The sequence below is a fragment of the Entelurus aequoreus genome, linkage group LG05, assembly GCF_033978785.1.
Source record: "Entelurus aequoreus isolate RoL-2023_Sb linkage group LG05, RoL_Eaeq_v1.1, whole genome shotgun sequence".
Taxonomy (NCBI): Eukaryota; Metazoa; Chordata; class Actinopteri; order Syngnathiformes; family Syngnathidae; genus Entelurus; species Entelurus aequoreus.
The window spans coordinates 23,055,445-23,078,624 of NC_084735.1; the positions used below are offsets into that span (position 1 = coordinate 23,055,445).

Below are 23,180 nucleotides of genomic sequence, written 5' to 3' on the forward strand. Positions count from 1 at the left end.
AACCAGAGAACGACCTACCCCCCCAATAAACAGCCTCACAGAAGAGAGCTCCATTAATTCACTGGCAGAGAATTAATCGAGTCGGCTTTACAGAAGAAGTCGGAAACTTCCTGTGAGGCTGCTTCATTGACCTGATGAGACAGGCGTGAAGAAGAAATCACAGGTTCTTGAAATAGGCTAACAAAGAACGTGCTCGTGTTGCGATGCATGTGCATTGGGTGCGACAGTATCTGTGTCGTCTCGGCTCTTGTTTCCGCCCCAATCCATGCCACATTCATCCGAGATCCAGTTTGACCAGCTCGAAGGTAAGCGTGTGTGAAGTGAAGAAAGTGCACAATTAGCCATGCTTCAGTGTGCACGTGGTATTATATCATATGGACAGAAGGGCCGCATTATGACGATCATATGATATACAAACACAGACGTTCGCTATGCGCCAACGACCATCCTGATGGTCAGACTGTCCACCACCAGTAGAAAGCCATGCTGGAAGAACCTGAACCCAGGATGGCGCAGATGGAACATGCGACCTCGGACATTCCAACCCCAACCGAGCGTCGTACCTGTTGGTAACCGTTGTCAAATTTCTTGGCGGGGACAGCTGTTCCACTCAGCGCCGTCTTGTCGAAAGGAGGGAAAGGTTTGTGCAGGGATTTGACGTTATTGTCCAGCACAACCTTAGTCTTGGTGGGCTTTGGCGGAGTGGGCCGGACAGGAGCAGACGTCGTGAGGACCTTCTTGACAAAGGGCACCTTCTCCACAATGGTTTTCACAGCTTTGCTCGCTGTGGGCTTTACGACAGGCAGTTTGGAGACCACTGTTTTAACTTTGACTTCTGAAGTCACTTGAGCCTTTTCCACAAAAGTTTTGGCTGCTTTTGTTGGTTCTGGTTTCGCTGCTTTTGTGGCCTTAGGAGCCTTGGTAGCTTCTACTTTGGAAGCGGTTGTCGCAACACTCACTGTAGTCTTCTCTACTTTTACAGTGACAGTCTTTGCTTTCGTAGTGGTTTCAGTTTTTGACTGACCTTTCTTTTCTACCACGATAACTTTGCTGTTGCTAGTTGCTTTAGCTTCACTGCTCACTTTGTTCTCAGCTTTCCCGTTAACTTTGACCTTAACGTCTTTCACTTCAATGGTTGCTTTCCCATTTCCGCCAGTCTTGGTCACCACCTTGCCATTGGCTTTTTTCTCAGTTGAGGACTTTACAATGGCCTTCTTCTCTACGACAGCTTTGCCGCCGCCGTTGGAAACTTTAACATTTTTAACTGTTTTGACCACAACAGACTTCCCATTGGTCTTCTTCTCCACAACCTGTTTCTTAGTTGGGGCGGTGGAGGGTTTCACCTTAACCAAAGTTGTGGTCTTGATCTTGGACAAGAAGACAGCGGCGGGAGTAGGCTTGGCTTTGGACGGCTTGGCCGTAGAAGCCTTGGGAGATTTGTTGGGCATAGGAGCCTTGACTACTTTGAAGGTTGCGCCCTTGGCAGCTTTGGTGGGCTTGGCTTTGGCTGGAGTGGATTTGGTGGGGGCTGCTTTGCCATTCATCTTCTAATATCCGAGTTCATTGTTTGGTGAGGTGTTGGATGTGTAAGAGCGAGGTGGCAAAGAGAGTAGAGGAAGGTGCGCAGGGTTGGGAGGGGGGACAGAAGGAGAGAGAAACAAGAGAAACAATGACATAAAGATGGCAAAAGCTTGGATGATTTACTGAGACTGTACAGGCATTACTGGATACAGCCCAGGCCTTACAAACCAATCAAGGCCACATGAGGCCATTTGGCCCAATTTCATCGACCCCAGAGGCTGATCTCTCCAGTAATGCCATTCTCAATATGAAACAACAAACCGGCGTCGTTTATTCTATTCAGAACCGAGCCGGTTGTTTGGCGGAGGCATTGATGGATTGGCTGTTACAGACAAAACACGCGTGGCACATACACAAGAACGTGTGCACACACACAGACACACACACAATGGAAACATGCACACTGACGACATTTACACAATTAAACCGTAAAAAATATTGGAATGTGCAAATATTGCAGAATCACAAGATCCAATTATAATTGATAAATAATGTATCATCTATAGGGCTGGGTTTCATGGCCACATTCCCAAATCAATTTTGAATCATAAGGTGACCACATACATACATACACACACACACACACACACACATGATGTAAAGCAGCAACGTTAATTTGCTGTGACATAGATGGTGCAGGTGAGAGGTCAAGGGGTTACGGCACAGGTGTCAAAGTGAAGTGAAGTGAAGTGAATTATATTTATATAGCGCTTTTCTCTAGTGACTCAAAGCGCTTTTAGATTGTGAAACTAAATATCTAAGTTACATTTTTTTTAAACCAGTGTGGGTGGCACTCGGATCAGGTGGATAAAGTGTCTTGCCCAAGGACACAACGGCAGTGACGAGGATGGCAGAAGCGGGGATCGAACATGAAACCCTCGAGTTGCTGGCACGGCCGCTCTACCAACCGAGCTATACCGCCCCAAAGGCTTCCCGTGGGGCATTGTCAGCACTCGTATTGTAAAACTGTCAAAAAGCCTTTTCTTGGACACCACCACAATGTCACAAAGTGAGGAGGCGGGGCAAAAGCGGTATTAGGATGAAGCAGCCTGGACTTTCGCTCGCTAACCTCACTTTTGTACACATTTAAAGGGGGACTGCACTTTTTTATTTTTATTTTGCCTATCATTCACAATCCCTATGTAAGACAAGAACACGTATGTTTTTTTTTTTAGTTTTTTTTAATGCATTCTAATTTGTAAAATACAGCATATACAAAATTGCTAACAATACTGTTACTCAGTTGCACCCAAATAGTCCTCTAAAAAACATCCAAAAACCGCCAACAATACTCCATTTACATTTTGTGACCTGAAGTATTAGTAATATATTTATTAAAAGTGCTAACGTTAAGGAACTATATTTAGCGGCGCCATGATCACACAAAGATCACACAAATTGAAATACTGAGCCGGTAAGAGCAGACATTGTGCAGTAGGTGACAGTTTTATGATGTTCATAGTTTGTATTTCTTCTTTAGCACTTAGCAATACTGCTACCTGATGCTTGTGTTTCACTAAAGCTGGATCTGTTTAAAATAGAATAGAATAGAATAGAATAGAATAGAAAGTACTTTATTGATCCCCGGGGGAAATTCAGCACCACAGTTCGCTCACAATAGACAAGAATAATAATAAATAATATAATATATATAATAGATTATATATATAATATATATAAATAATCCTAATATAAATAATAATAAGCACACAGCTTCTAAAACGTGTAGCTCATCCTCCTTATATTCAGGCTAAAAACTATAAGGTTCTGGCTCATCATTTGTCCCAAAGTAATCTTTGATGGCTCTCATGAAGTCTGCATGGTTTGTAGTGTTGTTGTTGTTGAAGCGTAACGCGAACGTCGTGATGCTTCTGTGAAATTAATACGATGCCGTATGCTTAAAATGAGCAAAATACAAAATTATTACATGTTATAATGAATGTGCCTGTTACTACATTACATATATACTTACACTGTGTATACAAAACGTTGACGGAGGTTTTTGGATGTTTTTTGAGCGCTTATGGGCGGTATAGAGGGACGTCATTGGCTCCATTGTTAGCTGACTTTTGCTCGTCTTTATTTACAAGTTAGAATGCACTGCAAAAACTGAAATCTAAGTAAGATTAAATATCTCAAATAAGGGTGATATTTGCTTATTTTCTGTTTCATAAGATAATTCTTCTCACTAGGCAGATTTTATGTTAGAGTGTTTTACTTGTTTTAAGGGTTCTGGTCCTAAATTATCTCAGTAAGATATTACAGCTTGTTGCTGAGATTTGATGACCTATATTGAGTAAAACATGCTTGAAACTAGAATATCAACTGTTGCAAAGCTGTGTCATCAACACTCACAAGTATAAAACTACTTTTTTAAAGTAATAATTTCTTACTTCAAGCATGAAAAAAAAATCATGATGCCGAGCGCATATCATTATGTCAAGATAATGGCACGAGCATTTACTTAATTTAAGAATATTTTTCAACATATTGAGCAAAAAGGTCTAATTTTTTTTTCTACCAAGAAAAGTGCACTTGTTATTAGTGAGAATATACTTATTTTAAGGTATTTTTGGGTTCATTGAGGTCAGCTAATTTTACTTGTTTTGGAAAGTCTTGACAAGCCAAATTTTCTTGTTCTATTGGCAGATAATTTTGCTTAGTTCAAATAAAATACCCCTCATTTTTGTATTTTTTCTTCTTGTTTTTGAACACTGACTTTTTGCAGTGTGCATAAAAAAAGAAAACATGTCTTCTTGTCAAATATAAGGATTGTGAATGATAGGCAACATTCCAAAATAAGTTAAGTCCCCCTTTAACACTTTCTAACCTCTCACTGCCCTTCACACGCCCCTTTATTCCCCTTCCTCCAAAGCACAGTCGTCCTGCACCTCATCAAAGTCCTACTTGGCGTGGAGGAATGAGGAGGGTAAATTGGGGTAAGGTGAAGGTGAAACAGGAGGAAGAGGAAAAAGACGCCAACGATCTCCATTAATGAAAGAAAAAAGGCATCTGTTAATAAAACTCATTGATGTTTTCATCCTTTTAGCGTCTTTTGAGCGAACAATGTCTTATTTTTTGGTTTTCTGGGGAAAAAATGAGGAGGTCGCAACCAATCTGCCTTTGGCCATGCTCATGATGGAGTCCACTTTGGCACCTTGTATCTTCCTCTTTCCCCAAACCTGCTGCAGCAAAAGGAGAACGTATCGCCTTAAAGCGTTCGCTTGAACGCCGCAACAGACGGAGGATGAAAGTGGATGGATACAAAAAGATGCTGATGCACAGGTGGAGGTATGGGGAACCGCACTTCAATGACCCGTCAGAACCGAAGGATCCCTCGCTCTAAGGCAGACTTTAATGAAAAGTAACCCAGACCATCAGCTCTGTTCTGAACTACTCAAAGTGACGAGATTCCTCCCTGTTCAGGTCTACGTGTGAGGTTCTGGAGCGCGGCGGGACTCATTTGAAGCGACATTGTGTGGTTGCATTGCTGCTACTCACGTATGTGTTGGGGTCCTGGGCCTGGGTCTTGGGCGGGGCATCGCAGTCGGGGCTGTAGTGCTCACAGAAGTCGTAGGCGGCCTGAGCGTTGGAGGCGATTAGGAGCTGCTGAATGTCGCCCTAAGCAGGAAAACAAAGGAGGTCAAAGCTCGGCCCCTAATAGGGAGCCCGGTCGGACCCGACGAGCGGCTCACCTGGAACACTTCCTCGTCCAGCAGACGGGCGCCAAACACGGTGATGCCGTTAGTGTCAACCTCGGCGTTGTTGCCGCGGGGCAGCGGGCGGCTCATCTTCTTCTTGCAGTCCAGCAGCAGCGTCACGTTCTTCTTGGACACCGAGAAAGCGATGCGATGCCACCTAGAGGAGGGCGGACGCAACCACGGGCCAATAAACGCAGGATAAAACGTCCATTGTGTTACATTGTCCACACACACACACACACACACACACACACACACACAAAACACACACACAAAACACACACACACACACACAAACAGGTGGTTCGCTTGGTTACTGACTTGCCATCAGCCAGGTTGACGCCTTTGAAGAGCGGGTAATCTTCGGGGGCCGGCTTGCCGTTCTGGTCCTCGTACAGGAAAACGGGCGAGCGGCCGAGCTCAATGCCCAGCTGCTGGACGCCCTGCTCGCTGTAGATGGACAGCAGGAAGGCCTGGAGGCCCGCATGCGGCTTCACCAGCGCCATGACGGAGAAGTTCTCCGGGAAACGACCTGCAGACCGGAAAAGATGAACATGCAAGTGGAGGGAAAATAGCGTTGTCCTGAAGGGTCTGTATGTCTCTAAAGCGCCCCCATTATTACCTTCGCCAGGACATTATGTACTAGTTTCCATTGGTTTGTCTGTCAGTAAGTAAGTCAGTTGGAAAAATAACTCAAAAAGTATACAGGCATATTGTGAACGTTCAAAAGTTATAAGGAACAACTCATTTCGGGCCAAAGCCGTTTTTGTAGGTTTATGCTGGCGTACCCGCACAGACAAAGATGGTGGAGACAGACAAGAATATTCACTCGGTTTCTTTCATTCTGTTAGGGATAGCTTAAAAACTTAACGTGATTACTCTTCCGTCTAACTTTCAGGAAATGTCCGAAATGGTTAAGCCCGCAGGAGTTCTTAAACTTAACATTTTAGACATTAGACAACCTTGTCCAACGATATAAACCATGCGTTAATCACAAAAGTATTATTTAACACATAAACCTTGGGCTTAGGTCAGGCTGATTGGAAAAGTAAGTATTAACCAAATGTACTGCATAAGAAGAGACTCACAAATAAGTGACAAAAAAATAAATGTACATCCAATTACGTTGTGCTACAATAAATACATAACATTTAAGTGCAAATGAAAATACAGCTTCACCACTTTAGTCATAATTCTTGCACTTAAGAAACTTCTCTATGACTTTAGCTAAAGAACAGTGGTTCTCAAACTTTTTTCCCCAAATACCACCTCGGCAAACACTTGGCTCTCCAAGTACCACAATAATGACCGACATTAAATTACAGTAGCTAAGTATTCATTAAAAATAAGATAAAGGTTTTATCTAACAAATATATTTCAAAAAAAATGGCCACTGTAACATTACACACAGTTTGAACAGTAACACTGTGTTTAAATATAAGAAAATAAAACACTGTATTTTAATAAAGTTGTACCACTACATGGAGCCCATGTACCACTAATGGTACACGTACCACAGTTTGAGAATCCCTGCTCTATACTTTTCTATTTGTTTAATGCTGTCATTACTGCCGCATGTGGTGGGAAAGTGTATTTGTAATATGGCGCATAAAAATAACAAAAAGTTATGGGCAAATTTTGGTAAGGAACAAGTGATTACATTTTGGAGGTGATCCGGGTCACCATGTAGATTTTAACTATTGGGAGAAAGTATCATCTTTGGTTGCTATTTAAAAGTACCAGTCGAGTGTAAAAACAAGTTGACTTAATATGCCTAAATGTGTTTCATCGTATCCATTAAACCACATCCAATTGTTTACAAATAACAATACAGAAAGTATGTGAAAATACCATCTAAACATCACAAATGCCACAAATTCAGTCTGCCATTTTTAATATTCCACCCTGAATATCTTCGTCAATTTCCGTAGATTGTATAATACTGGAGGAACGCTTCTGCACTCTGACCATGTTATCAGATCAGTCATACTGGAAATACGCAAAAATTGGAAGGAGACGTGCTGTTTATCATTCACAATCCTTATGTAACACAAGAACGCATTTGCTTGGCTTTTTTTATGCATTAGAAATCGCAAGTAAATAGACAAAAATTGAGTAAACAGATCGAGGGTCCTCTGTTGCGCTCATCATACTCTCTAAAAACATCCGGAAACTGCCAACAATATTTCATTTACATGTTGTGACCTGAAAATTAACCAAATATGAGTGATATTGTTTTAATAAGTGCCAATGCAGACGGACTATTTTAAGCGGCGCATTGATAGCAGTGAGCTAATGCTAGCTTACGCTGCTGTTGTTGACACTGAGCCGACGGCTGCTTCAGCTTCGTCTTAAACTTGCTAAAAAGTAATTTCTAGATTAAAATGCAAGCATCTCTCACTTGGTAGTAGACAAATGTGGCCACGGACCGACATTGACATCCCCTGAGAAGGCAAAAACGGCAACTTTTTTACATCCCTTCTTAAGGACTGTGATTAATTTTTCATCTAAACAGGAGGATTATGTGAGCGTCCCGTCGGTAGATATCCCAGCGAAAGTGGAGGTTGTACAGTGTGTGCTTGGTTTCTCATGATTAGTTTGTATGTTTAGCACCTAGCTATGCTGTTGATGCTATAGTTTTTTGTAGTGGAATTTCTGACCTTTGAACTATATTTCGTGTCTGTCAAGAATGTCTGCTCGTTTCATTCTTTTCTATTTTAAATCATTGAAGGACCAGATGTAGGTAAAAGATGAATATAGAGTCGGTCTGACCATTCTACAACATGTTTTGATTGTCTATTATGACTAAGGGACTCAAGGATGTTGCGGAACAAACAGGTCGAAAACAACAGGACCTTGAGGCATGGGGAAACAGATAAAATGGCCAAGTGACAAGGGCTATGGGTGATTGCTTGACTCTTGAGTCCTCCGGAGGACGTTTGTTTGTCTGCATGAGCAACTCAATCCAACTTTGTACTTTTTGACTATGGGTAAATAAACCTTTTGTACTAAACTCACTTTTGTTGCTGTTTAACTTCGGACAGTCCACTACAGTTTCAATGTAGCTGCATCTGTTTAGCACTCAGCTTCTAAAACTTATTGCTCATCCTCTTTGTGTTCAGGCTCAAAAATATAAGTTTCTGGATCATCTTCATTGGCTCCCACTAAGTCTGCATTATTGTTGATGGGGAAGGGATCAGTGGTTCTTAAAGCTACGTCCCGGATCACGTGACTGGCTTCATCATTAACTCTCAAAATGGCTCAGGAATCTCCAGAGATTGATACTATTTTAATCATATCTATGTATTCGCAAACATTGGAATTCAAAATTCAGATATATCTGATAATAGTTTCAATATAGATGCAACTTGTTTTTCCACTCTACTGGTACTTTAAAGAAGAACACATGAAGTCTCAGAACAGAATAAAGTAAATAGCAGCAAAGGATGATGGGATCACTTTAATCTCAGTTGGTCTTGCAGCCAAAAAGCCACAAAAATGCAACTCTCTTCTGTTTGCTCACTTTTTTCAAGTTGTGTGCGAGACAACACATAATTAAACCGCATGTGCAAACGGTAATGATGATTGCAGGCTGCCGTGCTCAGGGATTTTCATCGTAAACGCGAAGGGTTATGCGTTGACGCGTTCTCACGTCCACGCGAGGCTTACCTGAGAAGAGCTGCTTGGTGGGGGCGGAGATCTGGGCCTTCTTGGTGATGCGGTAGGCTTGGTCAGGGCTGCTAGAGCGGCGGGATGTGCAGAAGCCCGGAACTTTCTTCACGCCCTCGGGAAGAGAGGGAACCTGCATGGCCCGCAGCACATCCACCGGGTCTGAGGAAGCAGACAAAAACGTTATCACTGTGCTATATCAGCCTTCTGCAGGTCAAATGTGCACAAACCAGTCATCTTAAACAACGTGACACCATGTTAGGTGGCAGGTGGATAGGGTTGCACAATATGAATCGTATCAATTTGGCCAACGATAGCGATTTTAATACTGTCGTAATATCGAGATAATGCATGTTGATGGTGACACGTTGCGTCCCGCAAATTTGACAGCGTCCTCAATGTAATGTCTAGCTAGCTAGCGGCTAATGTCCCTCCACAGTGCGAGGGAACAAACAAATTAAGTTGCTGACAAATATCATTATCACTGGAGGATGATAAATAGCTAAACATGCTACAATACAGTAGTAGGAGGATTCAAGAAGCAAAGCTAACCGCTATACAAATATCCACAGTAACGATATCGAGTATAGTATCAATATGTAATCGGTACTACAGTGATTAGATTGTATTTTTATTATTTTGTTGTTGTTTACAAACTCAGCAAAGAAGTCACTGGACAGAGAAGGGCTTCAAGGGGAAAAAAACAAAGGAATTAAATCAGAGTAATTTTTGCTGATGTTGCGTTATTCTGCACTATTGACTTCATTTTGCACAAAATAGTACATGTAATTAAAAGGTAGTAAGTACTGTAAACTGGTACGAATAGAGTACCGCGGAACCAATTAACTGCCATTGAAAAATACCGGCATTTTTTTTTCATCCGCATGCTGCCGTGCTGCGCTGACGTCGCTGAGACCGAGGAGCATGTTGAGTGTGTCAGCGCGCACACACTCACAGCGCGCACAAGCAGAAATGGTGAGGAGAGGAAAACTGGCAAATAAAGGCAATTCTTCAGGGTGCGTGAAGCCCACTATGGAGATATTCGGGCTTCAAAACTGTCGAATAAGGTAACGCTTTAAGCACAGAAGCGCCAAGCTGCAAGCAGTGCTTTAAAACATGCCTCGCCAAAGGTGGCAAGACCACCTGCGCTTTAAATCCTGACCTGCACAAAAAGTCTAAAGGTAATGTTGTTAACTAGCTTTCGTGTTGTGCACATGTAGATATGTAGACGCGCACACAGCTGGTTGGCTTGATGCCAAATATTAGCGGAGTCCAAACCGCCTACATAGCGCAAACTAATGCAAGGGAAATGACTGAATTTTGTAACAAATTGCTACAATTTGTGTTTTATCTTTAACAAATGTGTTTTTTTTACCTGTTACATGTGCCATCTGCATACTTTTAGATATAGTACGGATTTTAGTATTTACTAATGATTGTATTTGTCTTAAAGCACAGACCAGGAGTGGTAACAATATACATGAAGCATTTAATAAAACGTCAATGAAGCTTTATATTTTATTCTAACCTAATCCAAGATTACAGCAGACTATGTGTAATATAGAAAATTGTAAATTGTTTTTTAAATGCAACAAGAAAAGCCCAACTGCCTTTAAAAAAAAAAAAAAAAATCTTCTAAATTTGTTCTTCGAGTGCAATAAGAACCATATGTTTAATGAAAGGCCAAGAATGAAACTTTTATTTTGAAAAGTATGAAAATATAGCTTGGTACCAGTATGAAAATATTGGTATCGGGACAACCCTAGTAGTAAGTGATATTGTGTTTTTTGTCTGATTATAATTGTGATTAAAAAACGTCATCATTCAATGATCTTGACAATTTCAATCAGTATCATACTGCCCCTAGAACTACTTGGTAATGGATCTTTACCCACATTTGTGGTACAACCCACTTTAAAGCAGGGATGTCAAACATGCAAACAGGTTCAATCCAGCCTGCAAGATGAGTTTGCTAAGTGTAAAAATTTAGCTGCATTTTTAAATTAAAGAAGCTGCTGTTCTAAAAGTGTCCACTGGATGTCGCAATAGCAATTCTGTTAGGCAAGCAAATGGTTTATAGCGGGGCGAGCGAGTATACCAAGCAAGAGGCACACGGTAAAGCGGGGCTGTGACTCCTCCCCCTCGACCCAAAGTAAAACAAACAGGAGTAAAATAAACAATTGATAACCCCACTTAATATGCTGCATGAGACACGGCACATTGATGTAATTATGTGAAAATGATTGTCTTCTTTGGCTTCTGTGCAAATTTAAAGAATGTGAACAGTGGAAATGAAAAATGAGGTATCGTATTTTTCGGACTTTAAGACGCAGATTTTTTCATAGTTTGGCCGGGGGTGCGACTTATACTCAGGAGCGACTTATGTGTGAAATTATTAACACATTACCGTAAAATATCAAATAATATTATTTAGCTCATTCATGTAAGAGACTATAATATTTCATGGGATTTAGCGATTAGGAGTGACAGATTGTTTGGTAAACGTATAGCATGTTCCATATGTTATAGTTATTTGAATGACTCTTACCATAATATGTTACGTTAACATACCAGGCACGTTCTCAGTTGGTTATTTATGCCTCATATAACGTACACTTATTCAGCCTGTTGTTCACTATTCTTCATTTATTTTAAATTGCCTTTCAAATGTCTGTTCTTGGTGTTGGGTTTTATCAAATACATTTCCCCCAAAAATGCGACTCCAGTGCGACTTATATATGTTTTTTTCCTTCTTTATTATGCATTTTCGTCCAGTGCGACTTATACTCCAAAAAATACGGTAGTTTTTACTTTTCGCTTTATTTTGTTTTTTTGTTCAATCCGAGATGGCTTGTGACTTAATGTTTAAACGCTTTGTACATACACTGAGATTAAGTCTAAGTTCATTGTGTTCTTCATGGTGAAACTGAACCAACTTTTTTCTTCAGAAATGTCAATTAACTTGAAGTGTTCTGTTAGGAGGATTATCTGTGATATGCACATTTTCAGTATGCGCTTGTTTTTTATTTTGGGCCGAAGTAAACCAAAGAAAACAATCCTGAAGTTGTCGTAGTTGTATTTTTAACTTATTATGCCATGATTTTACCCGTCCGGCACCCTGCGCTAAAATGAGTTTGACACCCCTGCTTTAAAGTATCCAAACAATAGAAGAACAAGTGCTTATTACTAGAGATGTCCGATAATATCGGCCTGCCGATATTATCGGCCGATAAATGCTTTAAAATGTAATATCGGAAATTATCGGTATCGTTTTTTTTATTATCGGTATCATTGTTTTGTTGTTGTTTTTTTATTAAATCAACATAAAAAACACAGTATACACTTACAATTAGTGCACCAACCCAAAAAACCTCCCTCATTCACACAAAAGGGTTGTTTCTTTCTGTTATTAATATTCTGGTTCCTACATTATATATCAATATATATCAATACAGTCTGCAAGGGATACAGTCCGTAAGCACACATGATTGTGCGTGCTGCTGGTCCACTAATAGTACTAACCTTTAACAGTTAATTTTACTCATTTTCATTAATTACTAGTTTCTATGTAACTGTTTTTATATTGTTTTACTTTCTTTTTTATTCAAGAAAATGTTTTAAATCTATTTATCTTATTTTATTTTGTTAATCTTTTTAAAAAGGACCTTATCTTCACCATACCTGGTTGTCCAAATCAGGCATAACAATGTGTTAATTCCACGACCGTATATATCGGTATCGGTTGATATCGGTATCGGTAATTAAGAATTGGACAATATCGGAATATCGGCAAAAAAGCCATTATCGGACATCCCTACTTATTACATTTTAACAGGAGTGTAGACGGAAACATGTTACAACAGAAAGTAACCAGATATTAACAATAAATTAGGGAGTTGTTTGGAAAGGGAAATTATACAAGATGATACCACATATGTCAGTGGCTAAATCAGGAGCATTTGTAGCACATTTTGAAATGGTTCTGTTATCATTTATGTATACCAAATAATATATCGTCATATATATATCGTTATCGCAGGAGGCTGAAATATATACAGTATCGTGATATATATTTCATCCCCAAGGTGGACAACGGCGCCTTTCAGAGGGGCCGGGCCAGCAGCCAAGCGATGTGCACGGCGCGTCCCGCACGTGGCAGGTACAGTAAGACTCAGTGTGAGGATTCTGCTTGTGTTTGAAACAAGCGGCCCTTGACGGGACTACAGGCGCTGCACTGTTGCACACACACACACACACACACACACACACACACACACACACACACACACACACACACACACACACACACACACACACACACACACACACACACACACACACACACACACACACACACACATACTGGGTTATCATTTGGAATGGGGACCAAGTTTTTGATCATCACTTGTGGGGACCACCCTTTCTGCAGGTTGTGGAGGCATACAAAAAATTATGTAAAATGGCCACTGCCCAGTTAGCTCATACACGTCTTTAAATCTCTGGATTGATGAAGTAATGTGCTGATCATTCTTACTGGGGACCCCGGGGGAAAAAGAGTTAATATGGTTCATGGGGACCAAATGTAAATCATTTTGCATAATTCACACAAATTTGTACGTGACTACTGAGGACTATTTAAAAAAAAAAAAAGTTTAAATTAAATATGACATGATTCTCAGAACACAGCACTACAGCTGTCCTCTTATAGGAAGTTTCACCACTTCAATGTTAAAGCAAATCCTGCATCTTCTGTGACATTACTGAAAACTGCTATTTAGCAGTAATGAAGTTGTCTGCAACTCCAACTACCAAAAATAGAAGGATGGAAAATTCTGAATGTGAATCATACTTTAATGTTTTATAATCATGCTGTATGAAAATGTCATCCTAAGGAACCCTAAACCAGATTTTGTTTTTGGAAAAATATATTAGTTTTAACTAAGGATGGATACCATACAGAATCACAGTAGGGAGGTCCGATAATGGCGTTTTGCCGATATCCGATATCGTCCAACTCTTAATTACCGATACAGATATCAACCGATAACCGATATCAACCGATACATACAGTCGTGGAATTAACACATTATTATGCCTAATTTGGACAACCAGGTATGGTGAAGATAAGGTCCTTTTTAAAAAATAAAATAAAATAAGATAAATACATTAAAAACATTCTCTTGAATAAAAAAAGAAAGTAAAACAATACAAAAACAGTTACATAGAAACTAGTAATTAATGAAAATGAGTAAAATTAACTGTTAAAGGTTAGTACTATTAGTGGACCAGTAGCACGCACAATCATGTGTGCTAACGGACTGTATCCCTTGCAGACTGTATTGATATATATTGATATATAATGTAGGAACCAAAATATTAATAACAGAAAGAAACAACCCTTTTGTGTGAATGAGTGTAAAAGGGGGAGGGAGGTTTTTTGGGTTGTTGTACTAATTGTAAGTGTATCTTGTGTTTTTAATCCAACTTTTTTTATTGGCATTTTCAAATAGACAGAAAAAAGTGCAAGTCGAAACAGTACAATCTTAAAGTCAGAAAATTATTCACACCCTTTCCCTTAAAACCCAAGACCCACCCTCCCACCCCACTCAGGTCACACCAACAAGGGACATATGGCACAATCAAATAACAAGTAAGACGACAAAGACAGACACATTCTCACACACACACACACACACTCACACAGTATCTTGTGTTTTTTATGTTGATTTAATAAAAAACAAAAAACAAAAAAACGATACCAATAATAAAAAAAACGATACCGATAATTTCCGATATTACATTTTAAAGCATTTATCGGCCGATAATATCGGTAGGCTGATATAATCGTACATCTCTAAATCACAGTACTATTAATGCCAGGATAACAAATGTTTCACTTTTCAAAGAAAATTAATTTTCTAACCAGTAAACATGTTTTAAAAATCACTTAGGCATCTGCAGAAAGGATCTGACTATCATTTAAAAAGGTTTCCCTTTAGGGGACCTGTTTTTTTGTCAGAGGTCCCCTAAAGGTGACTGTGTAAACAGATCGATGTCCCCATTAAGTAAGAATTGCCAGAACACACACACACTGCCAATGTCCACTTTCACACGGCGAGGTTCCTTCACGTTCTCACTTAAATTATTTTTACTATGGCTGCTGGTTTATGGAGAACAAAAAAAAAAAAAAAAAAAGGAAATAAATAGTTCAAGTTCAGGTGGTGAACTTACTCAAAGATGGAAGTTAGAGGAAGAAAAAGCATACCGAGAGGTAAACTGGTAAGCTTAACAATGAGACAAGATGGGGTTTAAAGACTTTTCAGTCCAGGCCCGTTTGGACTGGGGAGCAGTTCAAATTCAAATATGACAGTGAGCGCGCTCAGAGTTGGTGGCGGCGTCCACAAGTTGACGTTGCGGGGCGCAGCAAGAGAAAGGACAGGCCTCCAATTTTGTTCAAAGCAGCATCCTGGAAGACGTGACATCATCAGAGGACGCTGAAAAAGTCTTTGTGTGCCTTCCGAACGTCACAGCTATCAGACGGAGTGTGTGCGTGTGTGTGTGTGTGTGATGACAGGGAACAGGATCAGATTGCAGCCTGCACCCCCGCCTGCAGCGCCAATACAATGTGGCGCTCTGTTTGGCGGTAAAAAGCCCTTCCTGCCTGCGGGACCGCCATCACGCCCGCTAAAACAACACCACGGTAGGCCAGGCCCACGCGGGGACGCAAAGACGAAAGCAACCTTTACTTTCTGCGCGCGGCGTCATAAGCGCTCACAGATGGTCGATTAGCACGTGGCTAATTAGCCAGGAAGTAGGCGTCCACACACATACACATACTCTCTACTGTCCTTGTAGCTACCCTGTTAACGACGTTACTCTTTCGTGCACATAAAAGTGCATAGACAACCACACTGTATCACACTAGGCACCTTGTGGTAGTGTAATACATGGTGCCCATGCTGACCCCCAAAAAACAACACCTTTCCAAAAGGTTTGTTTCTGCACACTACTGCCCCCTGCTGTTCAAATGAAACTCTTTTGAAGCACCACAAGGAAAAAAAAAGCATAATTTGATCAAAATTATCCATCCATTTTCTACCGCTTGTCCCTTTTGGGGTCGCCCAGCTGCACTCGGACGGAAGGCGGGGTCCACCCTGGACAAGTCGCCACCTCATAAAGAAAGAAATAGCCTTTTTGGCGCTAGTTTGAGAGGTCAAGTTTAAACGTGATCCAATCCCCGAAGTATGGTAATAGTCTGACTTGCTTTCGTAATTGTGAAAAGATGTTTATTCCGTCCACTGAGGCAATCGGACCCTTAACATGCCACACCAGCTGGCAAAAAAAGCTTTTGATACCACTAGAGAGAGCAATAAGAGCTGGATTTTAACGTTAAACTTAAAAAAAAGCAAATATTGTACTCTTTAAGCAGTGTGCATGTGACCAAATGTACAGTATGTGTACGTGTGCAACCCTTCTTCTGGTGCAGGGGTGTCCAAAGTGTGGCTCCGAGGGACATTTGCGGCTCGCATCTAATATTTTAGTGGCCCGCGGCACATTCTAAAAATACTATTAAAAACAGAAAACATAAAAAGTGGAATAAAAGAGCAAAAATGTGGAATGTAATGAGAAAAAGTTGCAATGTTGACTCCAATAACACAAAGCTGCCATGCAGGCTGTTTTTTATTCTTTAAAACGGTCATTGCTCAAAAAATAATAATTAATCAAAATCAATGTTGTTATGAATTATTGACCTGTTACTTCATATCAAATATTTCACTTTGAAATAGTTTTTGGGGAAAATATGGTATACATTGTGTGTTTGCCATATAGCAATCTAAGTTTTATTGGACAAAAATGGAATAAAACAAAAACATAAAAAATAAAACATTGACGGATATATCTGAAGTTGATCTCGAGACTTAAGCGTTAAAAAAGATAAGAAATAAGTAATACATCTTTTTTTCACTTTTAACGCTTAAGTCTCGAGATCAACTTCAGATACATCCGTCAATGTTTTATTTTTATTTTTTATGTTTTTGTTTTATTCCATTTTTGTGCAATAAAACTTAGATTGCTATATGGCAAACACATAATGTATACCATACTTTCCCCAAAAAATATTTCAAAGGGAAATATTTGATATGAAGTAACAGGTCAATAATTCAAAGCAACATTGATTTTAATTCATTATTATTTTTTGAGTCATGACAATTTAACAAAACAAACCCCACTAAAATCCTTGGGGATCCAAAAGGGTCCCACTCATAAAAAAGCTAAGAAATAAGTAATACATCTTTTTTTCACTTTCATGAGTGGGACCCTTTTGGATCCCCAAGGATTTTAGTGGGATTTGTTTTGTTAAACTGTCATGACTCAAAAAAATAATAATGAATTAAAATCAATGTTGTTATGAATTATTGACCTGTTATTTCATATCAAATATTCCCCTTTGAAATATTTTTTGGGAAAATATTGCATAGATTGTGTGTTTGCCATATAAAATCAAAGTTTTCTTATAAAAAAATGTCAGAAAACAAAAACATTAAACATTTTTTAAAAACGTATATCGATAGATAGATCTGAAGTTTATTTCTAAACTTAAGCGTTGAAAGTGAAAAAAAAAATGTATGACTTATTTCTTAGCTTTTTTTATGAGTGGGACCCTTTTGGATCCCCAAGGATTTTAGTGGGATTTTTTTTTGTTAAACTGTTTTGACTCAAAAAATAATAATGAATATCAATGTTGTTATGAATTATTGACCTGTTACTTCATATCAAATATTCCACTTTGAAATATTTTTTGGGGAAAATATTGCATAGATTGTGTGTTTGCCATATAAAAATCAATGTTTTCTTGGAAAAAAATGTCAGAAAACAAAAACATTTAAAAAAAAAAGTGTATCGATGGATAGATCTGAAGTTTATCTCTAAACTTAAGCGTTGAAAGTGAAAAAAAAAGTATGACTTATTTCTTAGCTTTTTTTTTATGAGCGGGACCCTTTTGGAACCCCAAGGATTTTAGTGGGATTGTTTTTTGTTAAACTGTCATGACTCAAAAAATAATAATTAATTAAAACCAATGTTGTTATGAATTATTGACCTGTTACTTCATATCAAATATTCCACTTTGAAATAGTTTTTGGGGAAAATATTGCATAGATTGTGTCTTTGCCATATAAAAGTTTTCTTTGACAAAAATGTCAGAAAACAAAAATATTAAAAAAAAATAAAATCTTATATCGATAGATAGATCTGAAGTTGATCTCGAGACGTAACCGTTGAAAGTGAAAAAAAAAAGTGTGACTTATTTCTTAGCTTTTTTTTAATAAGTGGGACCCTTTTGGATCCCCAAGGATTTTAGTGGGATTTATTTAGTTAAACTGTCATGACTCCAAAAATAATAATGAATTAAAATCAATGTTGCTATGAATTTAAGGCCGCAATTACTTTACATAAAATATTCATCTTTGATAATCTTTTTGGGGGAAATATTGCATATTTTTGTATTTTGCATTAAAAAAAACAGGGTTTTGAAAAAAAAAGGCATAAATCAAAAAAATAACTGTCTTGACTGATAGACCTGTTAAATTTAAAAAAAGTTGAAAAAGTAATTATATACGACTTATTGTTTTTTAAACATTTTATATACAGTATGTGTTTCTATATTTGTATATATATGCATAAATATATATACATATACATATATATGTATGTATGGGTTTTGAAAATGAAAACTATCAAAATGGCCCCTGTATGCTTTGAATTTTCCGTGTGTGGCCCTCAATTGAAAAAGTTTGGACACCCCTGCTCTCGTGGTACGGCTGTGTCAAATACCAGACGCACACTCCAGCTGACATGCTGACCTCTCACCTCTCACCTCCTCACAACCGCCACATTGTGAGAGAGGACGACCCATGAACGCACGCACGCACGCACGCACGCACGCGCACACACACACGCAAGCAAACACACACACACACACACACATTCACATACACACACAGATGTCTGGAACAGACAGGGGCAACAGGTATCTCAAGCTAAGACACCACCTCACAAAGAAGCTGAAGGAACATGAAAACGTTTGTTGTCAAGCCCCCAAGGAGGCATGGGAATATTGAAAAAAAATAAAAAAATAAAAGACAACCTCCAGACTTTTATGCGGTGTCGCATCTCCTCATCATAATAAGTGGCTGCGTGCGACCACACGAGCGCGACCATTACAGTAAGTGCAGGTTATAATTCACATTTAGTCGTTGCATGCAAACGGGACGTACTGTATGCACAAAACCAATGATTTAAATCACCTGCAAACCCACACGCAAAAAGCCTGAAAATCAAGCCAAATTATACACGATGAAAATTAAAAATGCATGCAGTCGGAAGCGTTGGTGTGACTTGAAATACTGTGAATTATGATGGGTTTTTTTCTGCCATTTTGCTTTAATTGCTTTCAGCAGGTTTTATAAAAGAAACTCAAAATTGAAGCTAATGCTAAAGCTAAAGCTTCTTTGCAAAATTGAAGCTAATGCTAAAGCTTCTTTGCAAAATTGAAGCTAATGCTAAAGCTAACACTTCTGGACCCTGACTTAAACAAGTTGAAAAACTTATTCGGGTGTTAACATTTAATGGTCAATTGTATGGAATATGTACTTCACTGTGCAACCTACTAATAAAAGTCTCAATCAATCAATCAATGCAGAGCCAGGGGGGTAATTTTGTTCTGTCACGTCCTACACCAGCCACTCTCTGTGTGTGCGTGTGTGTTAAAGTTAAAGTTAAAGTACCAATGATTGTCACACACACACTAGGTGTGTCCTCTGCATTTGACCCATCCCCTTGGGGAGCAGTGGGCAGCAGCGGCGCCGCGCCCGGGAATCATTTTGGTGATTTAACCCCCAATTCCAACCCTTGATGCTGAGTGCCAAGCAGGGAGGTAATGGGTCCCATTTTTATAGTCTTTGGTATGACTCGGCTGGGATTTGAACTCCAACCTACCGATCTCAGGGCGGACACTCTAACCACTAGGTGTGTGTGTGTGTGTGTGTGTGTGTGTGTGTGTGTGTGTGTGTGTGTGTGTGTGTGTGTGTGTTCTGGCAATGCTTACTTAATGGGGACATCGCTTTGTTTACACAGTCACCTTTAGGGGACCTCTGACGGTATGGGGACAAAAAAACAGGTCCCCTAAAGGGAAACCTTTTTAAATGATAAATAGTTGGAGTGGCAGACAACTTCATTACTGGTAAATAGCAGTTTTCAGTAATGTCACAGAAGATTCAGGATTTGCTTTAACATTTAAGTGGTGGAACTTCTTATAAGAGGACAGCTGTAGTGCTGTATTCTGAGGGTCATGTCATATTTAATTTGAACTTTTTTTTATTTTATTTAAATTTTAAATTTTTTTTTTTTTAAATGGTCCTCAGTAGTCACGTACAAATTTGTGTGAATTATGCAAAATTATTTAAATTTGGTCCCCAAGAACCATATTAACTCTTTCCCCAGTAAGAATGATCAGCACATTACTTCATCAATCCAGAGATTTAAAGACGTGTATGAGCTAACTGGGCAGTGGCCATTTTACATAATTTTTTTATGCCTCCACAACCTGTAGAAAGGGTGGTCCCCACAAGTGATAATCAAAAACTTGGTCCCCATTCTAAATGATAACCAGTATGTGTGTGTGTGTGTGTGTGTGTGTGTGTGTGTGTGTCTCGTGCGGTTTGGAGCACCGAGACCGCGTGGTCCCGTTTTGGAATGGAGTGTGGACGCTAACACCGCAACGCCCAAGTGGAACCAACAGGTCTGCACCAGGACACACAAAGCAAACGTGACCACAGTCCAGGAAAGTGTCTTCTAGTCAAAATAATTCCACTGCACGCTCGGAGGGGAACCGTGCAACCTCAGTGTCCCGCTTTAGTGACATTAAGATGCTGTGTTTCAAGGCCAATAAACACTCTCCTAAACACAAAAATTGAACTTGGGCGTGTTTTTTTTATAGCTTTTGATGACAAGTTAGCGCCTCCTTTCCTGTTGGTGAACGACAATTTACATTCCAATGTATTTATAGGGCCTGAAAGAATAAAACCGAGCTGCTAACTGGACTCCTACTAACGTCTCGCTGCTGCCTCCTGTGGTGCAAGGTGGAACAGCGTGGATGAAACCCACTTGTGTTCCCACGTTTGTCTGTTGTCATCAGACCTTCCGCTTGAATGCAGAGTCAGCAAAAGCGGAATGAAGCTGCAGCTGACCTGTTCATATACCTACCGAGCATTTGCTCGCAGTACAAAGGGCTCCTAATGATGAGAAGGTGCTCAGAATACACGTTTAACCAGACAACAGCTCTAATGACTCAGGCTTCCGTTCGTCAATGGTTCTATAGCCCAGGTGTCAAACTCAAGGCCACATCATTTTATGTGGCCTGCAAAAACCTGGAATTGTGTCAATGTATGGAGGGTCAATTAGGACACTAATTAAATACATCTTTAAATAATTACTTAAATGTGTTATTAATTACTGAAATAATGAAATCAATTATTAAATTGTGACATAATTTGATAATTGATTAAAAAATTGACAATTGTTTTTCCATTTATACTGCATGCAACTGCAGTTCTTTTTAAATCAATATTATTTGACACAGGATGCTATTCCAAGCCCCTTTTGTCATTAAAACCATTTTTGAAATTACTTCTACAATATCTGAACTTTAATACTTGCTTGTCACCTTCCCGTCTGAGTGCAAAGTTTCTGTAATAATATTATGTGGCGATTATATGGTGTCACTGTTAGAAGTGGCTTGTTGGGGGCAGCTGTAACTGTGATAAAAATGAGTCGGACACCCCTGGCCTGACCCAAACGGACTGGACATTTATTTCCAAAAGTTCACCAGCCTGTCTATGCTGAAAACCAATAATTAAATCGTGATTTTTGTTTTTGTTTTAAAGCATGGAATTTCACATAAAATTAATGACACATTTATGTGTTTAATTCCAATAATAATCAATTAATGACACATTTAAGTAATTATTGAATTTGTCATTTATTTATTTATTTTACTTGTCTCACTTGGCTATTCATATTGAAAATTGTAATTTTTTCTAAATGTGTTATAATTTTGACGGAATTTTTTTTCCACTTTTTAAAAAATTCATAATATTTTACGGAATAAACTGTTACATTATTTTTGGCAATTGAAACCCTTTTTGAAATGAATTCTTCAATTACTGAAATTTAACACCTGCTTGTCACCTTGATGTCTGATTGCAAAAGTGTGCAAAAGTTTATTGGCATAGAATAATCCATCCATCCATCCATTTTCTACCGCTTGTCCCCTTTGGGGTCGCAGGGGGGGCTGGAGCCTATCTCAGCTGCATTCGGGCGGAAGGCGGGATACACCCTGGACAAGTCACCACCTCATTGCAGGGCCAACACAGATAGGCAGACAACATTCACACTCACATTCACACACTAGGGCCAATTTAGTGTTGCCAATCAACCTATCCCCAGGTGCATGTCTTTGGCGGTGGGAGGAAGCCGCAGTACCAGGAGGGAACCCACGCAGTCGCAGGGAGAACATGCTAACTCCACACAGAAAGACCCCAAGCCTGGGGATCGAACCCAGGACCTTCGTATTGTGAGGCACATGTACTAACTCCTGTTCCACCACAAAAAAGGGGTAATTGTGTAATAATATTATGTGGCGATTATACATTTATATGGTTTCACTGTTAGAAGTGGCTCGTTGAGGGCAGCTGTAACTGTGATAAAAATGAGTCTGACATCCCTGGCCTGACCCAGACGGGCTGAACATTTATTTCCAAAGTGCACCAGCGTGTCCATGCTGGAAACCAATAATTAAATCATGATTTTTTTTTTTTTTTAAAAAGCATGGAATTTTACATAAAATTAATGACGTATGTGTTTTATTTCATTCATAATCAATTAATGACACATTTAAGTAATTATTTAAAAATTTTATTTATTTTATTCGTCTCATTTGGCCAAAAAAATCTAAATTTTTGATAAAGATTTTTCAATTTTGACAGAATTTATTTTTTCCAGGTTTTTTTTAATTCATAATATTTGACGCAAAAAGCTGTTCCAATTTTTTTGGTAGTTGAAACCCTTTTTGAAATGACTTCTTCAATAGCTGGACTTTAATACCTGCTTGTCACCTTGATGTCTGGTTGAAAAAGTGTGCAAAAGTTTGTTGAATTAAAAGGGATAATT

The 23,180-nt window shown here is 39.2% G+C and overlaps 1 protein-coding gene across 4 annotated transcripts in view; it reads right to left on the reverse strand.

Moving 5' to 3' along the window:
- Window positions 1–23,180, reverse strand: part of col11a2 (collagen, type XI, alpha 2) — a 92,141-nt gene that overhangs the window by 31,858 nt on the left and 37,103 nt on the right. For 3 of the 4 annotated variants that reach the window (XM_062047440.1, XM_062047438.1, XM_062047437.1), the window contains exons 4-8: window positions 8,952–9,113; window positions 5,604–5,814; window positions 5,277–5,439; window positions 5,083–5,202; window positions 564–1,547 (exon numbers count right to left, since the gene is read on the reverse strand). In XM_062047440.1, the coding sequence (XP_061903424.1) occupies window positions 564–1,547; window positions 5,083–5,202; window positions 5,277–5,439; window positions 5,604–5,814; window positions 8,952–9,113 (1,640 nt within the window). The remainder of the gene's footprint in view (window positions 1–563; window positions 1,548–5,082; window positions 5,203–5,276; window positions 5,440–5,603; window positions 5,815–8,951; window positions 9,114–23,180) is intronic. The other variant, XM_062047441.1, reaches the window with a different exon arrangement.